Source organism: Bombyx mori, chromosome 14 (assembly GCF_030269925.1).
Source record: "Bombyx mori chromosome 14, ASM3026992v2".
Taxonomy (NCBI): domain Eukaryota; kingdom Metazoa; phylum Arthropoda; class Insecta; order Lepidoptera; family Bombycidae; genus Bombyx; species Bombyx mori.
The window spans coordinates 2879914-2895396 of record NC_085120.1 but is presented as its reverse complement, the minus strand read 5'-3'; the positions used below and the strand labels follow the sequence as shown (position 1 = coordinate 2895396).

The window sequence follows — 15483 nt, the reverse complement described above, 5'->3', positions numbered from 1 at the left end:
AATTTCGGCTTTGGAGAGCGTTATCTCTGTCACACACTATCTATGTGACGTTACAGTCGTTGTTAAAGTTTTTTTTATGATTGAGGAATTACTGGTGACCCGGAGGCCTTTCCAGTTTCACAAGGACCGGTGGGCGAGCAAGGACTCAGCCAGGAGGGGCGGTATTTGCTAACGGCTACCCGAACGCCTCCAAGGGAGACGTAACAACTCTGGGGTAGCTGCTTTGCGAATGAATCTACGACCGGATCGGAATCGCGACCCGCTGAGAAGATCCGGCGAGAAACTCAGCGAGCTGATTCATGGGTTAGGTTGCACGGCGAACCCTTTGTCGAGTTCGACGAGTACGGTTACCGGGGTCCCTAAGCCTGCACCTAGTGTTAGAGCTGAAAGCGTCTAATGCAAAGGTTATTGGATCTGATGGATCCGGAAGTTGTATGTTTAGATTAGGTGGCACGTCGAACTCTTTGTCGAGTTCGACGAGTACGGTTACCGGGGTCTTTACTCCTAGTGTTAGAGCTGAAGGCGTCTAATGGAAGCGTTGTTGGATCTAATAGATCCGTAAGGACGTGTCTAGGGCAGTTGTTAAAGTGCGTTAGGGTGCAATCCCAATAGTGGTGGTTTTACTGGTAGTAAGACCTCTTGTGAGTCCGCGTGGGTAGGTACCAGTACCCTGCCTATTTCTGCCGTAAAGCAGTAATGCGTTTCGGTTTGAAGGGTGAGGCAGCCGTTGTAACTATACTGAGATCTTAGAACTTATATCTCAAGGTGGGTGGCGCATTTACGTTGTAGATGTCTATGGGCTCCAGTAACCACTTAACACCAGGTGGGCTGTGAGCTCGTCCACCCATCTAAGCAATAAAAAAAATACACTATTAATGTTTCGTGCGACAGAGATAAGACTACGAAGCCGATATTAGTCGATTTTGTATGAATAGTTCTGAAGATAAATACATAGTCAGGTCATAAATTCTGTCACATGTTTAATGTAAAATAATTGAAACAAGTTTATTCATTATGTAACCATTCATATACCAAAATGAACTTAACAAAACATAGATTCTTATGACACTAAAGTTTATTCAAAATGACCTCCGTGATTTTGAATACAGGCCTTCAATCTGCGCGGCCAGTCGTCTATCGCAGCACGATCGAGGTCCATGTCAATATCGGCGGCTGCCTTAATCAAGGATGTCTTGAGTGACTCCAAATTGGGATGAGGCTTTGAGCACGCCTTTTCCTCCAAGTGTTGCCATATCTTGTAATCTAACGGATTCAAATCTGGACTGGAGGAGGGCCAGTCTTCGTGCCGGATGAAGTCGATTTCACGCGCCGCCAGCCAGTCTTGTGTACTCTTCGCTCTATGAACTGGCGCCGAATCTTGTTGGAATACCCAGTGCCTGTTATTGAACATGGTATGAGAAACAGGTACCACAAGGTTCGTCAGGACTGTATTTTGATACACAACTGCATTCGTTTTTACACCTTTCTCACAAAAATGTACCTCTGTTAAGCCCCAATAAGAAACTCCCAACCATACCATGAGTGAGGATGGAAAATGACCTCGTTGGACACGCGGAATACGGTTGCTCGCTTCTTCATTACTGTGTGCGTACACCTTATAATTTTTTTTGTTGTAGCTCTCTTCTACGGTAAAAATTTTTTCATCCGAAAAAAGAATTTCCCGATATTTTTTTCCCGCGTACCGCTTCAACAAAGCGCGGCATCTCTTCAGTCTCAGGTCCATTAGACGAGCATTCAAACGATTTCCTGTTTTTCTTCGATATGCCCGAAGCCCTATGTCTTCATTTAACACCCTTTTCGCCGTGGTTCTGCTTAACCCCATCTGAAGGGCCAACAGTTTCTGCTTACGTTTGGGATTTCTTTGAATTCGCGCCTTCACAGCTTTTATCACTGCTGGAATCCTAACAGACCGAGGGCGACCACTTCTTGACCTGTCATCTACACTAGAGTCTTCATTGTATCGTTTGATGGTACGATAAACGAATCTTTTGGTTATATTCAAATTTTTCAGCATGTTAAAAATTTGAATTGGCGCGTAACCGCAACGATGCAACGCAATAACTGCAACACGGTCTTCTTTAAGCGTCCACTCCATATTTAAAAATGAGTAAAATTCTAAATGTATACTATTTTTATTTTCATGAACAATTCGAAATTCGAATTCAATAAACTTTTTTGTGGCCAGCATTCTAAAAGAAAAGTTTTTACTGTGTGACAATACTTATGACCTGACTAGGTATATACATGACGTATGGATACTTTCAGATTTCTAGAACATACTTAAACAAACTACATACGATACTCAATGAAAACGATTTCTTTCAAAAAGCAGATCTATAATTAGAAAACCTGGTATTACGTATAAATAAATATTTAACTATTTATAAACATTTGCTTGTTCTCTTTTCTATAAAGGAACTTCTACTATATCACAATATTACACATATCCGATTCCATCCATTCACAATAATTGTCAATAAACTTAACATACCTACATACAAATTGAAGTGTAAACTTATCGCAAAGTTTATAACACACCGAAAGATAAGCTACGCTTCACCTACTACTATTTTATTCTGTACTAGCTGACCCGGCAGACTTCGTACTGCCTCAATCGATAAAGAAAATACCTAAACTTTTGTATTAAATAATCTTAAAACAAAAAAAAGGAATCCGTCCGATGGGGGACACATCAAAGGAAAAACAAAATTGTTAATTTTATTTAGTTCCGAGCATTTTCATGTTTATCTACCTTTTAAACCTTCTCTGGACTTCCACGAATAATTCAAAACCAAAATTAGCCAAATCGGTCCAGCCGTTCTCGAGTTTTAGCGAGACTAACGAACAGCAATTAATTTTTATATATATAGATTAAGGTTATAAGAATTTTTAATTAATTTCAACATCATGAATGATAGAAACAACTAATACAAAAGTGCAGCAAAGAAGGAAACAAATTTAAAATACATGTATCTTAAATTATCCTTTTAAGTATTGATTCCTTTTTGATAAGACAATCATAGCTCGGAACAGGAACTTTACATAATAGGATCGCCCTTTCTTTATTCTGATATTCACTAGTTATTAATTTAATTCAGGAATATTTTGATGGACAACTATGGAATTTAGGCTGGCTAACAACGCGCTAAGGTGTGACCCAATTGAATTACGAAAACCGATTTGCTTACTACCTACTTCCCAAACAATCATGTCATTCTTTTTTTAGTGCAAAGACGGCCCCAATCTCATATCTCAGGATCGGCAACGCGGTCTATAGGTTATGTATAGGCACGTGTTGCAGTTTGAACCGTGTCTAAATACGTAAATAAGTTTATTTTTCAACATCGTTTCACAAATGCAGTCAATGACGCAACGTTAGGCTCTTAAAATCAAACAGAGGTTGAATCATCAAAAAATATTGAACCAAATTATATTACAGAAAGAAAACCCAAGCTATTCTAATACCTAGATGTTAACAAATAACTTCGCTTCTCCATTGGACGTCCGTCTTTACCAATGTCATATTTGTTAGCTTTCATTTTAGCACAATACAACGAAGGCCGCTTAGTAAGTGACATAAGTGTACCATCATAAACATGAGACAGCAAAAACGAGAATACAATATCATTGGTGTTGATAAGAATTTTTGAAGGTCACTTCATATGTGTCCTAAATTAATACGCTACAAGGTTGACTTTAAAACATCGGCTTGCAGTTCTCCGTTATTTGCGAAAAACAATCATAAATTTCGTGTAGGTATGACAATCTACTCAATACTCTGGTATATTTTGGCAAAAGTATAACTCTACTAAATCTGGATTCAACTTTCATTCGTTACACTTGAAGTAATTTAACATGTATATCACGTAACACGAGGTACGCTTTCGCCGTGGCCTGCTTCTCAAGTGGACCAAGTGTCATTTGGCTATAAGAAAAACAAAAAAACAAAACTAACTAAACACAGGTCGATGACCCCGCACGGTTATACCAGTGTTGAGCTACTGCCGACTGAGACCAATGTCGGCTAGTAAGAAACTTTATATTAGCCAACCCTATTTCGTTATAAATGTTACAATCATGACCTCTATGTCAAGAGTGCAACGCCGAAGAAAAATAACAATGAATGTTATGAACATCCTGAATACATTTTAACTAATGTTTCAATTTTATAATTACAGATTAGCACATTCATCGATAGCTGAGACTATATAGAATATTTACATTTTATAGAATATATAAATACGAATCACAAAATAGCTTTGTTTATATACACGTCAAATATAATCATAGTTTAAAATCTGTTTATGATATTCATTTAACCCTTGAAGGTAAAGAAGTTCCTTTTCGAACATACAAAAGGTTTCTTCGATAAAACTTACATTATTTTTGTTAAGAAAAAGAGATTCGTTTCTTTTTGTAATCTTTTAATAATACCACAACTTTTACTTATTAATATTTATAATTAGCATTTAAATTATGGTATTAGAAATTCAAATCTATTCTCTGATATTCTTGCAACCGAAGTAACCCCACTATCACACAAAGGTGATGTTTAGTTATACAATAATTTGTTTACACTGTTCGCAGAGGAAATATTTATTTTTATATATTTACATTGTAGGTACTTGTTGCCGTTTTCTCAATTGTTAGTCTTGAGTTTCTTTGTCGGAGACTGTTTAAATAGAACCATAATGGAATACAAATTTATTTTTCAGTGTCTACTACAAACAAGGTTTCTTTTTATGAATTTTATCGGATAATTTGCATAGATTTTGAGCTACATGGGCTGAACTATCTTCCTTCAACATCTTTAGAATATAACCTCAAAATAATTATAGAAAACCATTTTGAAAAACAAAAATTCATAGTTTACTTTTTTAGTTTAGATAATTGATTTACATAAATTTTCATTATAATTCGATTATTTTTTAAATCCAAATTCTGATTATACTAGAAAGTTGATTTTTGTAGCACTACTTTTATGCTACATTTTGCGGACAATGACCTAAACATCATTGTTTACCGTCTGTTGTAATTCTAAAGATGTGCATGTTAGCATATAATTTACATAACCAAATAATTGCACGTATGCTATTAAACTATATGTTTCAACAAGAAATTAAACAAACTTAATGGTTATTAGGAACAAAAGAAATTAAACAAAATAAACTATAGATCAATAATTGTCTATGGTTAACTTTTGGGTGGCCTAGACCTATTTCTGTCGCGAGCGTTCCGATTAAAAGAGTGGGAAACCTGTTTTATCTACAATACAATTGATATTTCTACCTCATTTCTCATTGTTGATTCCGTTATTCACGCTGTATAGCCTCGGCGTTTCGATAACTCTTTAATACCAGGCCGTGAGATAGTTCATCCATTTATCAAAAAAAAAAACGCATGACCCAGATAAAATATATATTAACCAAATTTCATATCATAAATAGATCTAAAGCCTCTAATGTCGAAAAATACTGAAACAAAACATAAAGTCACACATCACCAAGAAAACTTTTTCTTTTCTCTCTCTCTGCTTGTTCCGGCTAATCTTCCAAATGTCTAGATCGATTCAATGTCGACGGGACTTCCAATAATGGATATTTTTATGTTACAAGGATTAACTTAGGCTTACTATCTAGAAAGAGAGTTCGTTTTTCACGCAAAAAAATTTAAATCTGTGAACAAAATGCGATTAAAATAGGGAAATTAATTTATAAATGTCACAATACCAAATTCCCAACAAAACGTGACAGTGCTTGGCTAACAATTACATACTGTCGGCTTAATTTTATTACATGACATTATTCATTTGGGAGTTTTGTTGAAGTTGTCTGATTTGTAATGTACAATGAACTTATACTTCAACAAGGTTTCATGTATATTATCATTTGTAACATGAGTTAAACACTAGTATCATAACTTAGGTCACGTTTACAATAGGTACCTACCTACGTGCAAATACTAAACAATTTACTTGACGCGATGATAATCTAACATGGTATGGGCCATGGGCATTCGTGACGGCTTCATTAAGGATTGAAACTATGAGATAGGTTGTGAATTAACTGACAGTTAACTCGATGGCTTAATGGTTAGCACCTCATCGTGGATATGATTTCGGGCAAGCATTCCTGTGGCGAATTGGCTTGTTTGCTCCGTGTCATTAATATCTGTTTATGTAAATATATATGTTTATGTTTAGTTCACATTATAGAGAAAATTCTGGTTTGGTGCCTTATGGTCTTATTTATCCAATAATTTATGAATGAAACTATAATTCATTTAATGTTGCGTTTTATTTTATCTTATTTAAACAACCGTTTTGCCTATTCGTCCGTAAAACCAGTAATCATTTACCGTTTTAAGGAATCCATCGATTAAAAGGACTGGTTTTACAATATTACGTTTCTGCTTGAAGATTTCAAAATATCATGACAGTGTCATTTAGTTAATTAACCTACATACTTCAAAAACGAGAATATTTTGTCTCTTTTTTGCTTTTATAATGAATAGCGCGTATAACAGTGACGCCGAAAATTCGCCCTTTCATTTTCGGACGGTGGCCATGCGATGCTTGTTATCAAAATTGCGTTAGCAGGTTGTGTTAGAAACTCTCGGGTTGAGCCCGTGAGCTCACCTATTGGTCCATGAGGAGTTGGAATAGCCCCTTAGGCTACCAAGGAATAGGTAGGGGAAAATATCAAAATTGCGTGATCGAGGGAGGGGGAGTGTGTGTTTATGTGTATACCTTTTTGAACAAAATCCACAGAACTTTCACGACTCATTTAAAAGCATAATTTTTAAATTTGTATCTCCGTCATGTTAAATGTCAAAGCGACACGACCCTGACAAAACACATTAAAGTCTCTGTGCGAGGTTTGGGATCTGTTAAATGTTTTTCTTCTTCGAACGAAGCAATTTATGGGTGGATAGGAAAATGTCAGATTCACATCTAATATTTTAAGATGGGCAGTAGCATTCTCGTTGTAGAGTCTATTGATTCCTTGAATTGTTCTATAAATTGAAGTTTTTTTTATTCTCGTGAAAGTCTTTGGTGTTACCAACAAAATAAAAATAGTTTCGTTTCTTTTTAAAATGTCTTTAACTGAATATAGTCGAAGTTGATTATGGTCGAATTTCGATCATACGATACTATAATAGTAGAACGAAATGAGCAAAGACTTACTAGCACTAAGCACAGACTTACTGGCGCTATGTAGGTCGTTGTGTAAAAAAGTTCGTCACTAGTGTATTCAAGTTCTGTTACTGAGTTTTATGACACAAAATCCGGTTTGGCCTTGTCGGTACAAAAGTAATCTTTGTGACGGTGAAAGTTGCAGCGCCGCGGATAACGGTACATCTCTGCTTTTCATTAATCACACACACACACGCTAATCGTAATTTAGAATGATACACTGTTAATTTAGAAGATAACACAATAATACTACAGCAAAATTCATTCCTTTTTTAAGACTTCTAAAGTTTTTATATCGTTTTGAGTGCAATTGAACAATTGAGAAACTAATTCACATAACTTTCTAGATTACTTTTTTAATAACAAATAAATGCTATTGATCTTTGAAAGATTAAGCAATATAACAGTATAACTCTTTGAAACTGTTGATAATAAAGTTACATTTACCATTTCGATCGACCGTTTAATTTTAAACAAATTATTTATTGTAACGAATCAGGAAAACTTACACGCCAACAACGCCCGGGAGCTCGCCAAAGAAATCCTTCCTGACTTCCGATTTGTATTTGACGAGACACGGCATCGCAGGCCTGAAGGGGGTCGGTCCCTCCCTCCTATACATCCTCTCGATCTCGTCAGCATCATATACGAACAAAAGATCGGGTCTTCCGATCAAACCGCCGAGCCGAACGATTCGGCCATACGTATCCAGAAACTGTTTGGTCACTTTCGCGAACTCGGATATATCGAACTGCCCTATAACGGGGACCATTCGCCACGTATTCCCCAAAATAGGGATAGGTCTAGGGCCGGGAACTTCCGAATAGGGACGGGCGTTCGCGAATATCTCCTCGTTTAACTCCGCGGTCGGGGCTATTTGGGAACGTTGCCGCTTAGAGAATGGGCATGACGATGAGTTACGTGTGCTCTGAAGCTGTATAGGTCTGGCGTAGGCCGCGAAGGAGCGTAAAGCGCGACCCATGGCGACGGAGCAACTGATCAACTGAACGTTGAACACCAGACGTACCGGTCCCGTTGTATTGCTGTCATGGTCGGCAATTAGCCCGTTCTCCGAGTGCGATTATTATTTATTTGACTTTCGATTGTTATGTATGCATTTAGTTATTTTTATTATTCCTATTAACGGTGAAGTCGTTTTGAAGTCAAAAATTTACGATGGTAATTTGGTGGGATATAAAAGTTTAGTGTTACGACATTGGCCGATGTAGTAGGCTTTTATTGGGAACTAAGTCCCGCACGACGTGAAAAAAAGGATGTACCTGTTTTAATATAGTATTTCGTAAATACATAATTTGTTTTTAATTATTACTCAATAGGTATCTTCTCATACTCATCCCGCAGTAAATTTGTTTCCTTATTGTAATTTAGATTTACGATCAAAGGGCACTACAACGGGTCTCCTGAATGACTTTAATTTCCTTAGTAACGGTAGACCTTTTTTAGACATTAGGTAGAAATGAATATGATGGTAATGATGGTGCCATCCATATTACATACATTACATTGAGTATGATGGTACTTCCATCCAATCCTATCTGCTTCTATATGCTTCCAATCCTATATGCTACTAAAATACTCTTTTATTTTTCCCTACCTATGCTGATAGCCTTGAGGTGTAGGTGAGCTGACGGAGCTCTAACCGGGAGTGTTATTAACACTGGCCCTAGCAAGAGCAGTGCTTCGCGGAATCTACCACCGGATCGGAAACGCGACCCACTGAGAAGATCCGGCGAGTACTTTCCTCTTTTCGAACTGAAAAAGCCAAATCAAAATCTGTTCGTTTGTCTATGACTAAACCGTTTTATTTGGATTTTTTTTCTTTAATGTACAAAAATTTTGGTTTTGCCTCCTTCTCGAATATAATATCGTAGACTTCGAAATTATCAGGGGAACAATGACTTCATTGTTTGTCTGCACCTACCATTGAAATATTACTAATATATAATTGCTGGTTTATGTGAATTTTCGCGAATATATTATATATTATTTTTTTTTTATTAGAGCAACAATACACAACACAAGCTATAAATATACATAAAACATAACAAAAAGTAAAAAAACATAATCTGGCTTGCAACATAAGCCATGTGCGCACGACTAAGCAAGACAAATTTTAATGTGCTGAATTTGTACACAATAGTCCTTAAAACTATACGAAAAAACAAGACGATAACGAAAACAAATATAAGTTATAATATAAGGAATAATTTTACTCACACTATACAATAATTACACTACTTAAACTAGCATTAACTTATTACTTTAACTTTAATATAGTATATTTTTTAAAATACATGGCAGCAACAACTCAAGTATTATGCTTCCAATTTAAAAATGTCACAGACTTAAAAGGCCTATTAATTAAGTCTAGGTTTAACGGTACGTCCCAATGGAAACATGAATCGTATAAATAGAACAACGACTATGTATTTATCATTGACCTTCCTGTTTGATTAAGTCTTGTGGCTTTCCAATTTATAATAAATAATAAGTGCTTGTTGCAAATTTCAGAGGTAATTTTATAGATATGTCTACATACTCTTGAGGCTTTAGCAAATTTTACCACGACCGAAAATGAGAGTTACGTATACTTTAATGTATAGTTTTAAATGTATGTATATACTGGTGGCAGGACCTATTGTGAGTCCCCACGGGTAGGTACTGTTACGGGGTGGGTCCAGGAGCTCTTTTTAAAAAAGGACACGGTGACTGGCACGGAGTTTATTTTATTAAAGAAGTAGTACAAATGATGTGTGTTTCCGCTACTCAAGCCAACTCTGTTCTGCCGCGCTTTAGCAATATATCGTCTTTATATAGAGACAATGCATTCAAGAATGCCTTAGTCGGCATTATTATTTATATTACGTTATTACTGAGGGGCATATGTAACATCCCCCTCCTTAAGATTCATCGTCACCGATGAATGGTCACGGACGTTGACGTTGAGATAAACTAGAGCGGTAAGTATAGAATTTGGCTTTTGTTTTGGATAACAAAATAGGAAAACTAAAACATACGATACAGGATAAAACAAGTAAGTACTTAAAATAAAATAGTAACTATATCTTAAAGAAATAAACGTTAAGTACAATATCAAAAACACTTAAGTAATTATTAAGTAAAATACGAAAACAGGATATAGTAAGTAAGTCTATAATTATTAAAAGTCTTAATTATTAATTAAACTTATACAATTTATTTAAAAGAATATAATTTATTATAACATTACTCGACGACGACAATATTAGACGAATTTGACAACATAAGATTTCTCCTAAAAGGCCTAGGACATGAATAGTCTTTTTCACTATTTATTTGCACAGTTTGTGTAACATTATTATGATCGTTTCTACGATCTTTGTTGGATTGATTAAAGATTTGTATACAACAATGAGAATTATGTTTACTTGAACAAAACCATCTACGAAATCTAAATATAAGGTACAAGAAAAACAGAACAGTAAGAGAATAACTTATAGACATATAATGAACAGCATATTTTTGAAAGTGCGAAGGACTTTCCAAATGATTTAATTCTTTTTCTAGAGTATCTAGATGAATACTGGCATGTAACAATGAGTCTAAATTATTAAGGTTATTTAATTTTAACAAGGGAAGTCTAGCTAAAGTTTTGTTTAGTTTTGTACGTTCGCAACAATCATCTTCCAAAATGTTGAAGTTAGCTACTTGAGTTGTTACATTAGAAATAAATGTTTCACTAGACGAAAATTGTAAAGTTTTGAAGAAAGCTTTACAGTCTTTAAACAGGGACATTATTCCTGTTCCTAACAAAACATAATCATAGTTGAGACTATTACTAGAACAAGTTACATGTAATTTTCCAGGCTCAGATTGAACAAATATCCATCTATTTTTATTAAGTTTAAAGAAGGAATCTACGTGACCCCTTAAGAGTTTTACCGAACATGAACTTGGAATTTTATTGACAACTTCGGTTAAGATAACTGTCTCACACGTTGGGTTCGCAAGCGTCGAATACAGATTACCCAATTCACAAATATAACACTTTTCACTCACGAATTTGCACTTGTCTAAGTCTTCTAACAGTGAGTAAAGCATACGATCTGTTGTTAATGCCATGTATGGCTTGTTTGGTGCTATAAGTGCATAAGTGTCTGGTTTTGTTAAGTCATAAGGAACTGGCATAGGAACAATATGGTAAAGGTTATAGACTTGAGGTAACACGAGGGGTATCTTGATTATAGTGATAATACGATTATTATGATAGTAGCATACTAGTTTAGAAATATCGATACTTCGTGAATGTTCTGTAAAGATATTGATATAGGAAGTTCGCAATGCTTAGGTAGGTCATTTATATGTTTCTCCAACTCGACATATAATTGATATGGGCTGAGTACAGTCGGGTGCAAAATATTCATTTTACTAAATAAAATAGCGTTGTTTATGTCTTCGATATCGAAAGACAATGCAATGATTATACTTTCTAAGGACTGGAATGGATATGGGAGATATACTTTACTAATGAACGAGCTGTTTCTTCGGCGGAGCATGGGACCATGGGATATGCTTGAGAATATTTAGTGAGATCGTCTTGTAACGTAAGAATGAATTTGAATTTGTTATGGTGTGTTTCGGGTAATGGCCCCACTAAATCTAGGAATAACTTTTCATTAGCTCTAGTGGCGGTAGACGTGATTATCATTGGGGAGCGATTGACGCCGGAGGGTCTTTTTCTAGAATCAGAGACACGGGTTCGAGGGTGAAAGATAGATCATGTAACCTTACTTCCGACTCGGAGGTATTCAGGACAGACAAATTAATTTTGTTATTTGGTTTAACACTAACTAGACATTTAGAAAAATACACACTAGGATAGTCTACATGTGTGTTTTTTAAAATTAAACCTTCCTTTAACTCTGGGTTAGTAACAGCGCACTCAATAAACATTTCGCTTCTTGGCGGAACGATATAGTAGGGTTGTGACATATGTAACTTGAAACGCTGCGTAGAGGGGCTAAGTATGCCCAGGTATTTCTCTGAATAATTAATAAATGCACTATTTTTGTCTAAAAAATCTGATCCTATAATACCATCGTAATCCAGGTTAACATCTTTAACTACGTGAAAATAAAAAGGTGATAGATTCGATTGGTTAGTTTTTATTGACAAAACAAATTTGCCCAGTGATTCAAAGTGTGAATTTACGTCATTGATGCCTTTAAATTTTATTTTGTGATTTTCAAGAACTGGTAAACAAGGAATACTGGTACTTTTTATAAGAGATATTGAACTTCCCGTATCAACTAATAACGAAATAGGATTCGTGGTATGGGATGTATGAACAAGTATGTAAGGTAACGGTGTGTTTTTATGCTGAGAAATATCGTACACTGTCGGCAAATATTCTTGAGATATCGCCGATGGCATCGTTTGAGGGGTAAGTTGACTGATTGATTTACGAGTAGTATCTGGCTTAGGGGATACCGGGGTTGACTTATGATGTGACTTTGTAAACGATTTAGTAGAAGACTTGGTAACCGGATTAGTAGACGAATTAGTAGACGAATTAGGAGACGAATTAGTAGACGAATTAGTAGACGAATTAGTAAACGAATTAGTAAACGAATTTGTTGACGATTTAGTGAACGAATTAGGAGACGGATTAGTAGTAGACGAATTAGTAAAAGAATTAGTTAACGAATTAATTGGCGAATTAGTGAACAAACTAGAAGTAATTTTGCACGCTTGTGCATACGACCTAATAATTTCTTTACATTGTTGCGATTTAGTAGAGTTACGTAGCTTTGTGCCTGTTTGGTTTGCAGGCAATCGCCGGCACATTTGCGATACCTGACACGTTAGTTTAAATTACTGTCGGTTTTCTCGATTTCGCAACATTTAAAAGACGAAGATTCCGAGTCAGGTGGAGTATGATTAAGCGGGCGATATTTATTATAAGAATTATTACGTAAGTTGTTATTGTATTCGCGTTTCTTACATTTCGCAATGTGATGACCTGGATTTTTACAATAACTGCAAACGATTTCAGGTGGAATTTTTTGTTTTGGCTCTATTTTTGTTGAATTAAATGAACTAGCTTGTGATGATAATTTTGGCTGTTGATGATGAGTTGAATGAGACTTAGCAACGAAGCTCTGGATTTTTTCCTCTTCAATGGCGATATTAATTGCTTCGTTAAGATTTTTGGGGTTACGACATCGCACCATGTTACCAATACGAGGAGTCAGTCCGAACATAAAAGAGTGTATCGCCAGGTCCTCTGTCATGGCAATACGACCTGATAGGTCTTTTTTTGATGTATTAGAATTATGGATTTCGGTCTGCATCTCGGTTAGGCAGGTATCGATTCGTAAAGAAAACTCAGACATAGATTCACCAACACGTTGTTTACATGATTGCAAATCGAAAAATAGATGACTGTAGTGTTTAGTTTCTCCAAAATTTTGACGAAGAAATTCAACGATTCGAAGTTATCGAATATTTTATTTGAGCATGCTATTCTGGCTTTTCCTTCTAGCTTTGAAATTATAAATTTCAGTAATAGTCTTTTTTGACTGTCTGATGCAAGATCTAACGCATCCTGGCAGTTAGTCAAGAAGGCCGTAAGGGTCTCCCGACTTCCATTATATGGATTGATAAAACTACATAGTACTTGAATAGGTTATTGTTCGCTCAAGAGTATTTCACTTTTAGTAGACATCATAGATTATACACTTAATATACTTTGTAGACATTATTACGAGTATTAGTATTGGCTTTTGACAGTAACAAAACAGATACTAGCACAAAGGAGATCAACTATAAAATGTAGTAGTTATACGAGACGAATAATTCACTCACCGCAAGAATATGAGAGCTGTTAACTTCATCGGAAAACGCACGGATGATGTGATGGCAGCAAGGCGTTTGGCAGGCTTATACTGGAAGTCTTAATGTCGCAAACGGCAGGAACCGGCTTAGCAGGAACGTCGCAAACGGCAGGAACCGGCTTAGCAGGAACGAGTCAGCAGGAATGTTGCAAACGGCAGGAACCGGTTTAGCAGGAACGAGTCGGCAGGAACTGGTGCAGTAGGGAAGAATCAGCGGCTTGAATTTTCACGGGTACTGGAGTTTCGGGCGAATCTTCGGGCTTAATTCACAGGAACCAGCAGGACGTTGATATCAGGCTTATCGATTTTTCCGTGTTTTTGTCAGGTTGACACCAGCCGATCAATACTGACCGACACGAGCGGGTATGATGTGGCAGATTTTTGTAAGTTTTTCTTTCTCACGATGTTGAAGATGATGTTGAAGATATTTTGAAGATGTTGAAGATGATATTGTAGATTTTGCAGGTTTTCTTCCTTTACGATATTGATGATGAGAGCAGCGGCAATGAGCGCAACGTAGAATCAAGAGCTCAAGACAATCCGGATAGCCAGTGTAACGTACTGACTATCCCACTTCTGACACCACTGTTACGGGGTGGGTCCAGGAGCTCTTTTTAAAAAAGGACACGGTGACTGGCACGGAGTTTATTTTATTAAAGAAGTAGTACAAATGATGTGTGTTTCCGCTACTCAAGCCAAATCTGTTCTGCCGCGCTTTAGCAATATATCGTCTTTATATAGAGACAATGCATTCAAGAATGCCTTAGTCGGCATTATTATTTATATTACGTTATTATTGAGGGGCATATGTAACAGTACCACCACCCTGCCTATTTTTGCCGTGTAGCAGTAATGCGTTTCGGTATGAAGGGCGGGGCAGCCGTTGTAACTATACTGAGACCTTAAAATTTATATCTCAAGGTGGGTGGCGCATTTACGTTGTAGATGTCTATGGGCTCCAGTAACCACTTTACACCAGGTAGGCTGTGGTGAGCTCGTCCACACAAAAAAGCAATAAAAAAAAAATTTGAAAATTAAAATGCATAAATCTATATTTAAGTACGATTTCATATTATACTTAGTGTTTATTTTATTTTTTTCATTTTACAAATTACTAAACACCTGTTTTAACACGTCGAATCTGTTCTAGGCATTATAAGCACAAGAGTCATATAGTTTACTAGTATTTTAAAAAAAAGGACATAATATTTAGTGAAGATAAAAAAAAATAAGAGAGATAAAAAAATAGTTGTACTTGTACTAGAACTACTTGTACTTTCTATTTCGCGTTTTCTGACTGAGCATGGTAAGTTCAGACCTGCGTATTTTAATTGGTTGAGTGACCTTAATGCGATTTCTCAACACACGGAC

At 36.1% G+C, this 15483-nt stretch overlaps 1 protein-coding gene across 1 annotated transcript in view; it reads right to left on the bottom strand.

Annotated features, from left to right (window-relative positions):
- The window catches only part of LOC101737332 (probable cytochrome P450 301a1, mitochondrial), a 40579-nt gene extending 32282 nt beyond the window's left edge, over nucleotides 1–8297 (bottom strand). The window contains exon 1 of the mRNA XM_021353186.3: nucleotides 7726–8297. Coding sequence (XP_021208861.2) covers nucleotides 7726–8198 — 473 coding nt within the window. The 5' untranslated portion in view covers nucleotides 8199–8297. The remainder of the gene's footprint in view (nucleotides 1–7725) is intronic.
- Between the last annotated feature and the right edge of the window lie 7186 nt (nucleotides 8298–15483).